The following is a 13,762-nucleotide window of genomic DNA, read 5'->3' as shown; positions in this document are numbered from 1 at the left end:
ATTGAACGGTTCGACGTGTGCAACAATGCGCCCGGACAGCAAGAGAAGAAAACGGATGTATGAACAAACATGAACATGAACAAAGTGAGTCGGGCCTGAGCGTTCGGTTATGAGGACGGATACAAAATGCAAACCTGAGGATTCCCCGGATTCTGCACAAGCGGGAGGGAATGTCCCATAGGCCGTGTGGCGCTCCTTACGCGTGTGAACAAGCATTACTATCCCAGCTGTGGCGATCATGCGAGAGAAGCGACCGGATGGCTCGACGCGAAGTGAACCATAGTACATGTCTGGAGCATGTAATTGGTCTATTGCATCGAGAAAGTTCGCAGCTAGCGAATGATGCAAGGCTTAGAAACCGTTGTATAACATCGGGCAGCCATATGATCGGCCCGTAGCCTTGAAGAATCCACAAGAATCCACAATGGCATGGTATGAAGGAACAAAATGGGGCTGCGTCGTGATCTTGGCGCATGTGGTACGATGAGGATAGAGACACTATCTCTATGCTGGGCTACGAAAGTCATGCGCGCTAAGTCCAAAACAGGTACTAACTGTGAAAGGAAAAGAGACAGCGGCCATGTGGCTGGATCCGGGTAGCAAAAGGCTTGCATGATGTGATGGGCTCGGCAGTAGAGCTTCCATCAGACCCACTTTTAGCCGGGTGGGCGTTGTGACGTGAGTGTCAGAGACCCTGAGGCTGAAACGCTTGTTGCACGCGTTACTCAACAACGAGGGCCTGAGGCGATAGACGAACGACGATGTCGCATTCGGATGCTATTACGTAGTCTACGAATTGAAGTGCTCGGGCATCGTGCTGGTCAGAAGAGCTCGATGGGATCGTGCATATTGAGCCTAGACCACCCTCAAAAGATTGCCGATCAAATGCTGTAACGACACGCCCTGGATTGTGGGTACTTGAATGGAAGATAGGAAACATGAAGTTGCGATGAAGTCGGCAGTCTCCTGGTAAGCCGGGATGAGGATGGAAAACGACGTCGCAAGGCAAGACGGAATGCGGTACAGAATGCCGGCCTCGAAACAAGGTATCGTAGGAAACGTCAAACCCCGGTAGAAGAGGTGTAGAGCCCACCGCTGCAACACAGTCAGTAGCACTTTCCTGTGGTCACAGTCTGATGTTCATGGGAGTTGCAGCGGTAGGTGCTCTCAAACAACTGCGGGGTGACGACTGCCGAGCGGTACACGAAGAGCGGCATCTGAAGGCCGCTTACACCGACGCGCAAGTTGAATCTGGAGGTGGCTGGCGGCGCCAATGAGTCGTTGTTGGAAGAGAAAGGGGCTGTAAGACAAGCCAAGGATTCGGACACATCCTGAGTGAGAATGACTCACCGTCGTGCTCTATGATTGGACTATTGCACAGCTTTAAGTGGGGCTGTGAACATCATCCGGGACAACACTTTGGACTAAGGCACCGCAGCTGCAAGCCTCAGGCTTTTGCGTTCAGCGAAAAGGGCGTACGGTGTTTTGGCGACGGAACGTCCGGACAGTTTTCCAAAGCGAGTACGATTTGGCAGATGATGCTGTTGTTGATGTAGGACATCGTCGAGGGTGATGCTCACTTCGACTCATTGTGAGGTTAATTGACGTCTTTAAGGGCTCAAGTTGTGTAGATAGAGGCTCTTGCTCATTATGAGCAAGAGTGATTGTCGTAGAAGATAAGATGTAAACACCAGTATAAACTGAGGACAGTACAACATAGAGTCGTATGTAGAACAGATAATGAATTCATCATTTGACCAGACTAACAGTGAGTATACACCACCAGAACCCCTTGACCTCTGAGATTAAACCCTATTTTGCCGATCTGAACATCGCCCTGAACAGGCGTACCATGATCCGACCCATTGTCCGACATCGTCTGAAAGGAGGCCTCTCTAGATGATAGAACAGAAAAGATTATGCCATCACATGCTGACCGACCGATACAGGGCTACTTCTGAGAACGGAGCAGGGCACGAAGCGTCTCGACCTCTCCCTCTAACCTGGCATTACGAACCTTAAGGTCGTCTCGCTCGGCTTTGACTTCCTTGAGTTCGGTCTCGAGGGTACTCATTTGATCGACGCGCTTTTGGCGGTAGCGACGAGCAGCAAGAGTGTTGGCCTTGCGCTTCTCAACTCGGCAAGAGGGTTCTGAATCCTTGGGGCTGTTCTTTGAGGATGACAATTTGGACGACGAAATTTGCTCAGGAGGTGATGAGCTCTGATCCTTGTGACTTGTCGAGGAAGAACCAGACTGAGAGTAATCTACGTAGGTTAGTTACTGAAGGAGAAGAAGCGTCGCGTAGTCCTTACCTCTGGTCATTGGCGCACAAGTGTTCATAGTGTTGATATTGCCCATGCCAGGCGGCATGGCAAGCATGTTCATATTGTCTTCCGTGATCGAAAGTGAAGTAGGCCCGCCAGGAAGCAGTTGCGTGCCATCGCCAAGATATTGTGAGTCAGAATGGGGGAAGAGGTCCCAGTCCGGAGTGGTATGAAAAGAAGGGTCCGGTGCAAGTAGACCACCTGTCAAGGCGGCGGACGAAGAAGTAGAAGAAAGAAGTGAAGTGGTATCGAACAGAGCACTGTTGTTATCGGCGGTCGAGTAGGAGAGTGCGAACTCCCAGTTAATAGACTGACTTCCAGGGTGGTTTGGCGACGACACGGAGTTGCTGTGGCTGCCAGTACAGGCGGGCGAGTTCGCTTGGAACGAATCGCATGGAGAAGATTGAATACTGCATTTCGGGATGTTAAAGGGCGGGTCCTGGTACCCGCTGGTGAAATCGAAGAAATCGTCAAGTGAAATTGGAAACTATCTGAAGGCGCCCAGCACTGGGTGATGAGCGCGAAGTTTGGTGACGAGAGGAAGAGGAGCGCGGGGTGGCTTCTCTTTATACGGGAGGCCGGTGCCTAGGTGGGTTTGGATTACCTAGGGCTGATGGCTGATGGCATGCGCTAGCGGCCTACCCCGGTCGCAGTTTCCTGCAAGTTTGAATGTAACCCGGCTGCGCCCACCAGCATCGGCAAGCACAGCCCACACCGACGACATGGCGACGATACACCCCTCACGATTACTACGGCCCAATCTCGCATTGGTGCAACAAGACACGGTCCTGTCTTTCCTGGTGCCGTCGGTCCAGTGCGCGCGCTTTTCCACATCACCCGCCCGATGGAAAAGAGACAACAACCGGAACAGAGGCAATTCCGCCGTCAGAGCTACCGGTCTGCGTCCTAGACAAACATTGTCGGTCAAGGAGAAAGATTTTGCAAAGCAGCGGTTGCCCAAGCCCGTCAAGATCGAGCAGGAAGTGACTGGCACACCCGACCACGGCCTGTGGGATTTCTTCAAGGACCAGAAGCTTTTGCAGACACCAGTAGAAGAGCAGCAACATGGTAGGCTGCCATTGGACTCATGGTGGGGTGCGGCTGGCTGACAGAGACACAGGAAGGTCGTGGACCGTTGGCGAGCTGCGCAGTCGAGACTGGGAAACCCTGCATCAGCTGTGGTGGGTATGCGTGAAGGAGCGGAATCGCCTTGCGACCGAGAAGCTTGAGCGAAAGCGCCTGGACGCGGGCTACGGCGACTTCGAGAACGAGGAGCGGGACAAAACGGTGCAGGAAACGATGAAGGCGATTCTCGACACATTGGCCGAGCGACACCAGGCATACCAGGAAGCCTTTGTACTGGCGCAGCGCGATCCAGATATCGACCTGTCAAGAACAGACGGACCACAGTACACTCAGACACCATACGTACGTACAGCTTCTGAGGACGGCTAGCCACGTGCTAACCCATTTGTAGGAACCCGTAGAAGCGGACGAGACGCCGTACGAGACTCCGGCCGAGCAAACCATCGAAGAGCCCTCGAAAGACAAAGTACTTCCAGAACCCGAAGTGCAACCGAAGGAGAAGGTGAATCACGCATAATGAGGATCATGAGTGCAGGGGGCATTTGCGCCTGGGTAGCTACCCGGCGAGGAATATACCTGTTGAAACTTTTGCAACGGTGCGGACATGGTACGACTGTGACTCTACGATCATAGACGCATCGCATATGGGATGGCGAACCAGGAGCACTGCTAGTGCAGTGAAGATGCTGTACAGATTAGGGTGGCCAGGGCGGCCTCTGTAGCATATCGCGTGTATCAGAATCAGTCATGAAATCAATGAATTGCACTAGTCAAGCGTATGCTAACCGCGAGGAGTTATGAAAGTAATGCGAGCATAAACAGCCCTGGAGGTCGACCAGATTGGCGAGGCGCTTCCCAGAGAGAGCTACAACCCCACATCCATCACACCGCCTAGGGCTAACACCGCCTGTCCACGCGCCTTCTTAGCGGACACCCTCTACCGCAATCCTCAACTTTCTTATTCTGCACCCGACATCTGACAGCCATGGACGAGATTGCCCCCGAATACGACGTAGTGGTCCTGGGAACAGGTGGGTTGCCCTTACCCCACCTACGTAACGCTGCCGTCGCGGAAGCTAACTATCTCCAGGTCTCACGGAATGTGTACTTTCAGGGTAACACACGGACGCGTGCCAGTTTTCGAGTCCATACTGACATGCTTGCAGAGTCCTTAGTGTCAAGGGCAAGAAGGTGCTCCACATCGACCGCAACGACCACTACGGCGGGTATGTTATCTGAACAGGTACTCTGAGGGGGGCGAGAGCTAACAAGAAGCAGTGAGGCAGCATCGCTGAACATTGAAGCTGTAAGTCCACAACAAGCCTGGCAGTCCAACACATGCTAACCCGGTGACTAGCTCTTCAAGCGTTACGGCCAGACCGAGGGCGAGCCATGGAAGAAGTACGGCCGCGTCAACGACTGGAACATCGACCTCGTCCCCAAGCTGCTCATGTCCAACGGTGAACTCACCAACATTCTCGTCTCGACCGACGTCACCAAATACCTCGAGTTCAAGCAGATTGCCGGCAGCTATGTACAACAGGGCAACGGCGCCAAGGCAACCGTCGCAAAGGTCCCCTCAGATGCCGGCGAGGCGCTGCGATCGCCTCTCATGGGTCTGTTCGAGAAGCGTCGGGCGAGGAACTTCCTCGAGTGGGTTGGCGCTTACAACGCGGATGACCCAGCGTCACACAAGGGTATGCACGACGAAGTGGAAAGGTCCATAGAATGGTGACTGACATCTGACGCAGGCATCGACATCCAGAACTGCACCATGAAGGACGTGTACGACAAGTTCGGCCTTGAGGCTACCACTCGCGATTTCATCGGTCACTCCATGGCTTTGTACCCCACCGACGACTACATTACACAGAAGGGGCAAGCAAACGAGGCCGTCCAGCGCATCAGGCTCTACGTTAACTCCATGGCACGCTACGGAAAGTCGCCTTACATCTACCCGCTGTACGGTTTGGGAGAGCTTCCTCAGGGTTTCGCTCGTCTGTCCGCTATCTACGGTGGTACCTACATGCTGAACACCGACGTCGACGAGTTCCTCTACGATGGCGACAAGGTTGTTGGCATCAAGGCCACCATGAAGGAGAAGGACGATGCTGGCGAGGGCATGAAGTTCGAGACCAAGGCAGGAAAGATCCTCGCCGACCCCTCCTACTTCCCCGGCAAGGCGCGTGTTACTGGACACTTGCTCAAGGCCATTTGCATTCTGAACCACCCAATCCCCAACACAGCCGATGCCGACTCACTGCAACTGATCATTCCCCAGTCTCAGGTCGGACGCAAGCACGGTACGTCTACACGTTTGTGACCACAGGAGCTTTGCTGACAATTGCAATAGACATCTACATCGCGGTTGTCTCGTCTGCACACAATGTCTGCCCCAAGGGCTACTACATCGCTATCGTCTCCACCATCGCTGAGGGCGACAGCAACCACCACCTTGAGCTCCAGCCTGGTCTTGACCGTCTCGGAAAGATTGAGGAGAAGTTCATGGGCCCAGCTATCCCACTCTACGAGCCAATTGAGAGCGGTGCCAAGGACAACATCTTCATGTCGAAGAGCTACGACGCCACCAGCCACTTTGAGACAACGACTGGTAAGTTTCAAATGTCAGAAATGGTGCACGAGATACTAACGTATGGCAGATGACATCAAGGACATTTACCAGCGGGCCGAGGGCCACGAGCTGGTCGTCGAAGGTCTGAGAGAGGGCGCGAACTTCAATGTTGAGGAATAGACAGGGTTAACGAGGCGACGGATGATACAAGCACCAACGGTCTTTTAGGTATATCGTTTGGTAATCGGTAAAGACTTTGGCTTCTACAATGACTTGCATTCTCAACATGTGTGAACGCGTGATGCTGCGGAGCTCGAGCTCGGTATTTCCTATTTGGGCGATGGGATCGGTCCCTTCCGATTCGACCACCACGCGCGTCTCGAGGAACGTGTCAGTCCAGTCCAGATCAAGACAGATAACAAGTCAAATCTGCATCCGTTTGTAGCGTATTGAGTCGTGATGTTGTACCTGTGCCTATGACGATGGTAGATCTTGGCAGGGATACCTCCATGGCTCCGCAACCATCTGAGTACTGCAACGCGTCCACAAAACGTGTCCTCGAAGCGCATTGCCCTTCCCACCTTTAACATGGCGCAATTCGGTCGCTATAGGTTCCTGCTGGTAGCAGTAGTGTTCCATCTAGTGTACATCTATACAATATTCAGCATACATTTCACAAGTCCGATTGTCCATGGCATGCGCGAGCACCGCGTGGAGACACAAGAAGCTCCCGCGAAACGTTTAGTGCTTTTTGTCGGTGAGTCGCGTCGACTGTGCCTTTATCAAGCACTAACAGTATTACAGGCGACGGACTCCGTGCAGACAAAGCTTTTCAATCGTTTCCCAACCCTGATCCCAATCCTCCGACCCCTCTCGCAGACAATACCAGCGACCCACACCCTCTCGCCCCGTACCTCCGCTCTCGCGTCCTAGAACATGGCACCTTTGGAGTCTCCCATACACGAGTTCCCACCGAATCGCGCCCCGGACACGTTGCGCTCATCGCAGGCTTGTACGAGGATGTCTCAGCGGTTACGACTGGGTGGAAGCTGAACCCGGTCAACTTTGACAGCGTCTTCAATCGAAGCCGGCATACATGGAGCTGGGGCAGCCCTGACATTCTCCCCATGTTCGAGGCGGGTGCTGTACCTGGGAGAGTCGACGCATACTGCTATGGTGCTGAAGAAGAGGATTCCTCCAAAGACGCCTGGGTGTTGGACGAGTGGGTATTCGAGCGCGTCAAGAAGCTCTTTGCGGACGCGAAAACGAACGCAACACTAGACGCAGAATTGAGGCAGGAGAAGAACGTCTTCTTCCTCCACTTGCTTGGAATCGACACCACAGGCCATGCGCATCGACCATATTCGTGGCAATACTTGCACAACATTCAAATTGTGGACCGCGGAGTTCAGGAGATCACGGAGCTGATTGAAGAGTTCTACAACGATGACAAGACGTCCTTTGTGTTCACAGCGGACCACGGCATGAGCGACTGGGGAAGTCATGGAGACGGACATCCGGACAACACGCGCACGCCCTTGATCGCATGGGGTGCTGGTGTTGCAGCCCCTTTGAAGAACGTATCAGGTGTTGCTAAAGGCCACACCGAGTTCTCTTCCGACTGGAACTTGGACAAAATCGAGCGACACGACGTTGACCAGGCTGACGTCGCGGCATTGATGGCGTACCTGGTCGGTCTGGACTTTCCCACCAACTCTGTCGGAGTCTTGCCGCTCTCTTATCTTGACAAAGATCCGAAGGCCAAGGCAGAGGCTCTTCTTGCCAACGCTAAGGAGATACTGGAAATGTACCACGTCAAAGAGGACATCAAGAAGTCGACACAACTGCACTACAAGCCGTTCTCTGGCCTTGGTGACGAGGCACATTCTGTCGAACACCGCATTGCGGGCATACAAGCTTTCATCGACAAGGGTAACGATGTAGAAGCTATCCGTGAGACTTACGAGCTCATCGACCTTGGTCTTGAAGGCTTGCGCTACTTGCAGACGTACGATTGGCTCTTCCTCCGAACGCTGGTGACAGCTGGCTACGTCGGTTGGATTTTGTTCGCCATCACGACCGTCATCGACTTGCATGTACTCACCGAACATGTGCCAGCACAAAGAACGGCGGCCAGTATGGTGGTGTTCTCTTCTGTGTTTGTTGCGCTTTGTGGAGTCTTCTTCAAACAGGAATCACCAATCGTCTACTACGCATACGCCGTGTTCCCTGTCTTGTTTTGGGAGGAAGTTTTTGCTCAGCGGCAGTCGCTGGTCAAGGGCGGCAAGGTTCTGTTTGGTCATCTGAATTCAGGCGCTGATGTTGCGAAGCTTGTATTTGCGACCCTAGGCTTTTTTAGTCTCCTTGAGGCTTTGGTATGTAGGTCATGCACAAAAAGACACGATGGTACTAACTCAGAGATAGGTCCAAAGCTACTTCGTCAGGGAAATCTACACCGTATGCTACCTGGTTGCAACACTATGGCCAGCAGTCTACGGACAGGAGTTTGTGAAGAAGAACATGGCGACAGTCGCCACTTGGGTCCTGTCTTGCATAGGCATGAGCGCTTTCACGCTACTTCCAGCCAACAAGGCAGAGGACACTCGCCTGATGTAAGTGCGCCGCCTACTCGGATCGATCTGATACTAATGACCTGCAGCCTTCTCGGAGGCGCATTGATGTTTGTCGTTGGCGCGCTTTACCTGCTCTTTGAGAAAAGCATTCTCGAAGACGGTAAATCCGAAGCCGAACTCGCCAAGCACGAACTCAACAACAACTCTCGTATTGTACTGGGCGCCCAGCTCGGTCTCGTAGTGCTGTCTATGATTGTCACGAAAAGCAGCAGCGGATATCTCCAAGCGCGCGTAGGCATACCATTTGGTGTTCTGACAGTGACACGAGCAACGCTGTTGGCCTCCCTCGTCGTCCCTCAACTACATGGTCTCTACCCCAACACCCACTACGTCCACCGCCTCGTAGTCATCTTCCTGCAATTTGCTCCAACGTTTATCATCCTGTCGATATCCTACGAAGGGCTCTTTTACTTCGCCTTCTGCATGTGTCTATTCAGCTGGATGCGCCTCGAGCACCAGGTGTACCTGCATAGCACGACCAACCCATCGACTACAGCCATTACATCGGATCCGGCCAAGCCTACCATGGACGCAGCATCCGATCGCCTCAACTCGCTCCAAAAGGGGGAGTACAGAACATTGACGCTAGCCGACGCGCGCATAGCCCTCTTCTTCATCTTCTTCATCCAGTCGGCCTTTTTCAGCGCATCGAACATCGCTTCGGTGTCGTCCTTCTCACTCGATGCAGTCTACCGCCTGGTACCCATTTTCGATCCCTTCTCTCAAGGCGCACTTCTCATGCTCAAGCTCATGGTGCCATTTGCGGCTCTCTCAGCCAATTTTGGTCTGCTCAACCGCCGTCTGGGTGTGGCGCCGTCGGCCCTCTTCATGGTGGTGATGGCGGTCAGTGATGTCATGACACTGAGCTTCTTCTACATGGTCAAGGACGAGGGGAGCTGGCTGGAGATTGGAACGACGATTAGTCACTTTGTTATTGCGAGTTTGCTGGGCGTGTTTGTTAGCGGGCTCGAGATTTACAGCGAGTGGACTATTCGTGGAGTGGAGTTTGGCGGTAGCAAGAAAACGCAGGGGAATGGGACCGTCAACGGAAAGGCTAGTGGGAAGGTAGAGTAGTTGGTGTATGGAGTAGTTGTAGTGTGAGTTTAAAATTAGTTTCGTATGCGAGCGTATGGTCACCTCATACAAGGGAAAAGCTGAACAAGTGCGCTGAAGTCGAAACTACTATAAAGACATCAGTTTGAGAATCGTTAAGGCAATGTAGTCTTATCAGTTCTGCAGAAGTGGCTGTCCAGTTTTCTTTTCGACAGGGTTTGATGTTCCAACCCTGTTGAGATAGGGGAAGCAATGGTCGAAAAGTATGGTTCACTACGGCAACGGTAGGATCGCTGGAGGCGCTGTACCAAACACGCAGGAAACGCACGTTGACTGGAGCTAGGAAGATGCATGCTTCCGAGATGAGCTTGGGTTGCCGGGCAACATTGCGCTGTGCAAGTGCCTGAATCGGTCGTGATGCTCTGGAAGCGACGGCAGCCGCATGGGGAAGGCGAGGTCGCTTGAAGGAGCATCACCGTGCTGTCTCGTTATCAGGCGAGATGGGCGGACGGCAGGCTCGAAGCGGTCGCGAGAGGTGTGATGTGGCTGGGGACGGGCGGCTGGGAAGGCTCGGCTCCACAAACTAGCGGGGCCTGCGGATGCTGCTGCGCTGGGCGGCATGCGAGGATGGTCCTACCCAACGCACCCGTGGACGACTATACAAAGCCTACGCTCGTCAACAACATCCGTTCGGCGCATTATTACCTCCGCTACCGTCTGCGGCGCATTGTTTACCTCTATCGCTCCGCAAAAGACATATAGTCTGTGTTGTGTAACGCATCATCGATAGTCGTGTTATCGTGTCTTGGAACCAGGGGCCCGCCCCAACCACCGCCGCCAACAGCAGCCCGTCGTTCAACCTCGCACTTTTCCTGCGAATCGAAAGCCTAAATCCCACACGCCCAACCATTCTTTATTCGTATCTTCAGGCGCAATCTCGCTTCCTCTGAACTGCCAGCTTATAACACCGCCGGCCTTCACCCTTCGCTGCAGACTCTTCTTTTCGCATAATGTTCTTCAAACGGTAAGTCGGACCTGCTACGCGCTGCATCTGGTGACGCGCACTAACTTTGCATAGTCGGTCCCGAGCCAATTCTTACGTCGACAACAGTGAGAACCCGCGCTCGCAGTCATTCGACGATTACACAGATAAGCGCCCCGAGTCGAGCCGTAAGGAGTCCCACCACAGCCAGCCCTTTTCCCCTACCGAGGAGCCGGACATGTATCCCCGCCAGCAGCAACCCCAAGAGCCGACGTACGCGCAGAGTGCTCCCCCAACCCACAACAACATGCCCATCCGCTCCCAGCAGGTGCCCCCGACCGGCAGCAGCGCCCCCATGGGGCTCGGCATGCCTGACCTCATTACCGCTGCCTTCAACCAGGCCGTCCAGCCCTACACGGAGAAGATCGAGCAGCTCGAGAGCCAGCTTGCCGACATGCAGAACTGGGTCGACCAGCTCGAGCAGCAGCGCGCCGAGGTGCACAACTGGATCGACAAGCGCGGACTGCGCCCAGGTAAGCCGCCCGCACTGCTCGCTGCACCGCTTTGTACTGACCTGCCCAGATGTTCCTGCCTCAATTGCTAAGATCATGGACACCACCACCGCTGATGCGGCGCCCACACTCAACGCACAGCTCGACCGCAAGATCACCATTGTCAACTTCGACCTGCACCGCCTGCAAGACGACCTCAACGACTCCATCTCCTCGTCACACTTTGCCTCGGCCATGCTGAAGTTCCTGCCCGACATCCAGCGCCTGACCCTCCTCCCGTCCGGCCCGCGCTACGCCTTCGACCTCATCCTGAAGCTCGGCGGCAACCTCAACTCACACGGCGGCATCGACAGTGCTGACGCCGGCGACATAGCAGCCCGCCGCGACTTCTACAACAGGCTCGACGAGACCATGGTCGATGTCGTCCAGCGCCGCTTCGGCGAGGGCGAGGGCTGGGACGTTAAGCGCGAGATCAAGCGCATCGAGAAGACCGCCAGCTACCTCAAGACCTATGGCGTCGAGCCATATTTCCCCTCAACGCTTGAGATGATGAAGCGCGAGATGGAGTTCCAACCGCACCCCAACGGCGGTGTTCCCAATGGCGGAACAGGAACCCCACCGCGGTACCATTAGATCTCTTGAGGAGTGTGAGCTGGAGGTGTGCTGACAGTCTGTAGCTCGACAGAGTCGACCGAACAGAGGATAGAAGCGAGGCTGGCGAAACTAGCACAACTCACGCAAGCTATCAAGAAGTGTCGAAGTGCGCAGGACAGCTTGGGCCAATTGCATCAGTTCGTCGACCACACACCCGGGCGCTCTTCGGGGCCTCCCCCGCCGCTCCCTGCACGGCCTCCGCCTCGGTCGCCTACGAGACCTGCGCCACTTCCACCCGGATCTATCTCGGATCTCTGTCTTGGTCGTGATGGCGCCGCTCCGCCTGCTTGATGAAACCTTGTACTTAATACTCTTGATTGAACGAATTTCCTTGATGTGTTGCATGAAGCGGGGAAGGGAAGGAATTGGGGGTAAATTGGGGTGTGGTTCTTCTTCTGCATCATACCCGAGCATATTTTGGTAAACGGCGGCGTTTTGGGAATTGGGTAGCCTCCTGCATGTAGCTCGCGGTGTACATTTAGTATAGTTGTCGCTTCTTCTGAAGTAGTAATTGAGAACATGACTGCAAAGTTTGGGTCTGCTGCCTACGTCGATGCAAACTGAGTGACCCAACGTGAACATAGGCTCCAGGGTGTTTGGTTCTTACTTGAACCCGGTGGGAGAGGTTTGAGTTTCCAAAGTTGTGCTTGACTGGACTGCATGCGTCCAAAAACACCATTCGCTAGAAACATGCTGATGCGCTGACAGTGCACATCGTCTGGCCTGCATTATTGAAGGAACGAACCCGAGCTGGACATGCACTCGCTCAGCTTCTTTGCGGATATCAGGCGTAGCGGCTTGGCAACAGTGTGTCTGTGTATAAAAGATCTACTGCTGCTACTCATTGTCTTCTCCTTCATTATCTCAGTCTGGGTGTGATACTCCAAAAGTGGCAAAAAGGCTGTCTATGTGTTCTGTCTGCTCCTCTTTTTTCATAAAAATTTGATGAGTTCCACATGGACTTCTCCTCCGCTCTTTCCCTCTTCTCTGAAAATATTTAAATCCACATGTCATACAATACATGAGTCCAGAAAGAGATCACCACATTTATTTTGTCGCGATCTTCGAGATTTGCACACAAAAAATCCATGGACCCTACATATGGACTTCGAGTGTCCAAACGACAGACCGGTGCCCTACATGTGGGCGCTGGAGGAACTCTGGTTTTGAGACATTTTCGAAAAATCAGAGGCCAAAGTTGCATGAGCTTTGCGGGAATTTTTACGCTTTACTGCTCTTTCGGCGCGGCGCTGTCGTGGGAGATGGGTATAAAATACACTCTTCTGCGCCTTCGAACCTTACTTCCTATACCACAGTTTCTTTTCAAAACACCAAAACCACCGCATCGAGGGAACATGTCTGTCCTGTTTTTCTCAAAACCCAATCAGTGTATGAACATGTGGTGGTTGCTGTTTCCTCTTTCTTCTCTCGTATTTGAGTAGACAGGGGCATACCAATATACTTCGAACCGTCGACCACAATTCATTGGTTTTCCTTCTTCTCAAACACATTTTCAGAAGAAGCATCAGAAAGTAGTACTGGCAGATGTCATGGAGACCGCTGCTGTTGCGCTGGCTAAACTTAGAAGCGTGCGACACACAAAAACGGGTCAGTCATCACGCACATGTTGGGAGAAAGAGCAGAGAAGTTGAAGCACCAAACTTCCGACGCCATCTCGGTATACATACCGCGTTTGAGAAGCGGTATAAAAGCTCTTCCGACCTTTGCTCTTCTTGTCTCCTCAGTTTCTCTACGGTCTCTTCCCATTTACCAAATATATAGCAAACTCGGGCATGTTCTGCCTCTCTTTCTTTCCCAAAAAGCTCTACCGTTGCGGCGAATGTTCGGCACGAAAAAAAAAGCATGGAACACGATCTCATGTCTTTCTGTCGCTTTCTCTGTCCTACTATTACACTTGACTATATAAGAAAAACTCATTACTGCA

General features: G+C 53.3%; 5 protein-coding genes across 5 annotated transcripts; 4 read left to right on the top strand and 1 right to left on the bottom strand.

Moving 5' to 3' along the window:
• Nucleotides 1-1,951: 1,951 nt before the first annotated feature.
• J4E93_000695 (uncharacterized protein) lies at nucleotides 1,952-2,371 on the bottom strand (the record flags this gene model as incomplete). The annotated part of the gene is made up of 2 exons (XM_049338654.1): nucleotides 1,952-2,265; nucleotides 2,314-2,371. 2 exons carry the CDS (start codon nucleotides 2,369-2,371, stop codon nucleotides 1,952-1,954), a joined length of 372 nt encoding a protein of 123 aa, XP_049204539.1.
• A 676-nt stretch (nucleotides 2,372-3,047) lies between these two features.
• Nucleotides 3,048-3,928, top strand: MRPL4 (54S ribosomal protein L4 mitochondrial; the record flags this gene model as incomplete). The annotated part of the gene is made up of 3 exons (XM_049338653.1): nucleotides 3,048-3,393; nucleotides 3,446-3,753; nucleotides 3,803-3,928. The coding sequence occupies 3 exons, from the start codon at nucleotides 3,048-3,050 to the stop codon at nucleotides 3,926-3,928; spliced, it is 780 nt and encodes a 259-aa protein (XP_049204538.1).
• Nucleotides 3,929-4,396: 468 nt separating this feature from the next.
• GDI1 (Rab GDP dissociation inhibitor alpha) lies at nucleotides 4,397-6,163 on the top strand (the record flags this gene model as incomplete). Its single annotated transcript, XM_049338652.1, has 8 exons — nucleotides 4,397-4,442; nucleotides 4,502-4,526; nucleotides 4,578-4,637; nucleotides 4,690-4,717; nucleotides 4,769-5,108; nucleotides 5,163-5,714; nucleotides 5,765-6,022; nucleotides 6,072-6,163. 8 exons carry the CDS (start codon nucleotides 4,397-4,399, stop codon nucleotides 6,161-6,163), a joined length of 1,401 nt encoding a protein of 466 aa, XP_049204537.1.
• A 408-nt stretch (nucleotides 6,164-6,571) lies between these two features.
• Nucleotides 6,572-9,690, top strand: MCD4 (Glycosyl phosphatidyl inositol anchor synthesis; the record flags this gene model as incomplete). Its single annotated transcript, XM_049338651.1, has 4 exons — nucleotides 6,572-6,740; nucleotides 6,788-8,358; nucleotides 8,408-8,595; nucleotides 8,643-9,690. 4 exons carry the CDS (start codon nucleotides 6,572-6,574, stop codon nucleotides 9,688-9,690), a joined length of 2,976 nt encoding a protein of 991 aa, XP_049204536.1.
• Nucleotides 9,691-10,679: 989 nt separating this feature from the next.
• J4E93_000691 (uncharacterized protein) lies at nucleotides 10,680-11,796 on the top strand (the record flags this gene model as incomplete). The annotated part of the gene is made up of 3 exons (XM_049338650.1): nucleotides 10,680-10,693; nucleotides 10,748-11,184; nucleotides 11,234-11,796. The coding sequence occupies 3 exons, from the start codon at nucleotides 10,680-10,682 to the stop codon at nucleotides 11,794-11,796; spliced, it is 1,014 nt and encodes a 337-aa protein (XP_049204535.1).
• Between the last annotated feature and the right edge of the window lie 1,966 nt (nucleotides 11,797-13,762).

The sequence above is a fragment of the Alternaria ventricosa genome (assembly GCF_023758065.1).
Source record: "Alternaria ventricosa strain BMP 2768 chromosome Unknown scaffold_1, whole genome shotgun sequence".
NCBI classification, from domain to species: domain Eukaryota; kingdom Fungi; phylum Ascomycota; class Dothideomycetes; order Pleosporales; family Pleosporaceae; genus Alternaria; species Alternaria ventricosa.
This window is presented reverse-complemented; position numbering and strand designations above follow the sequence as displayed.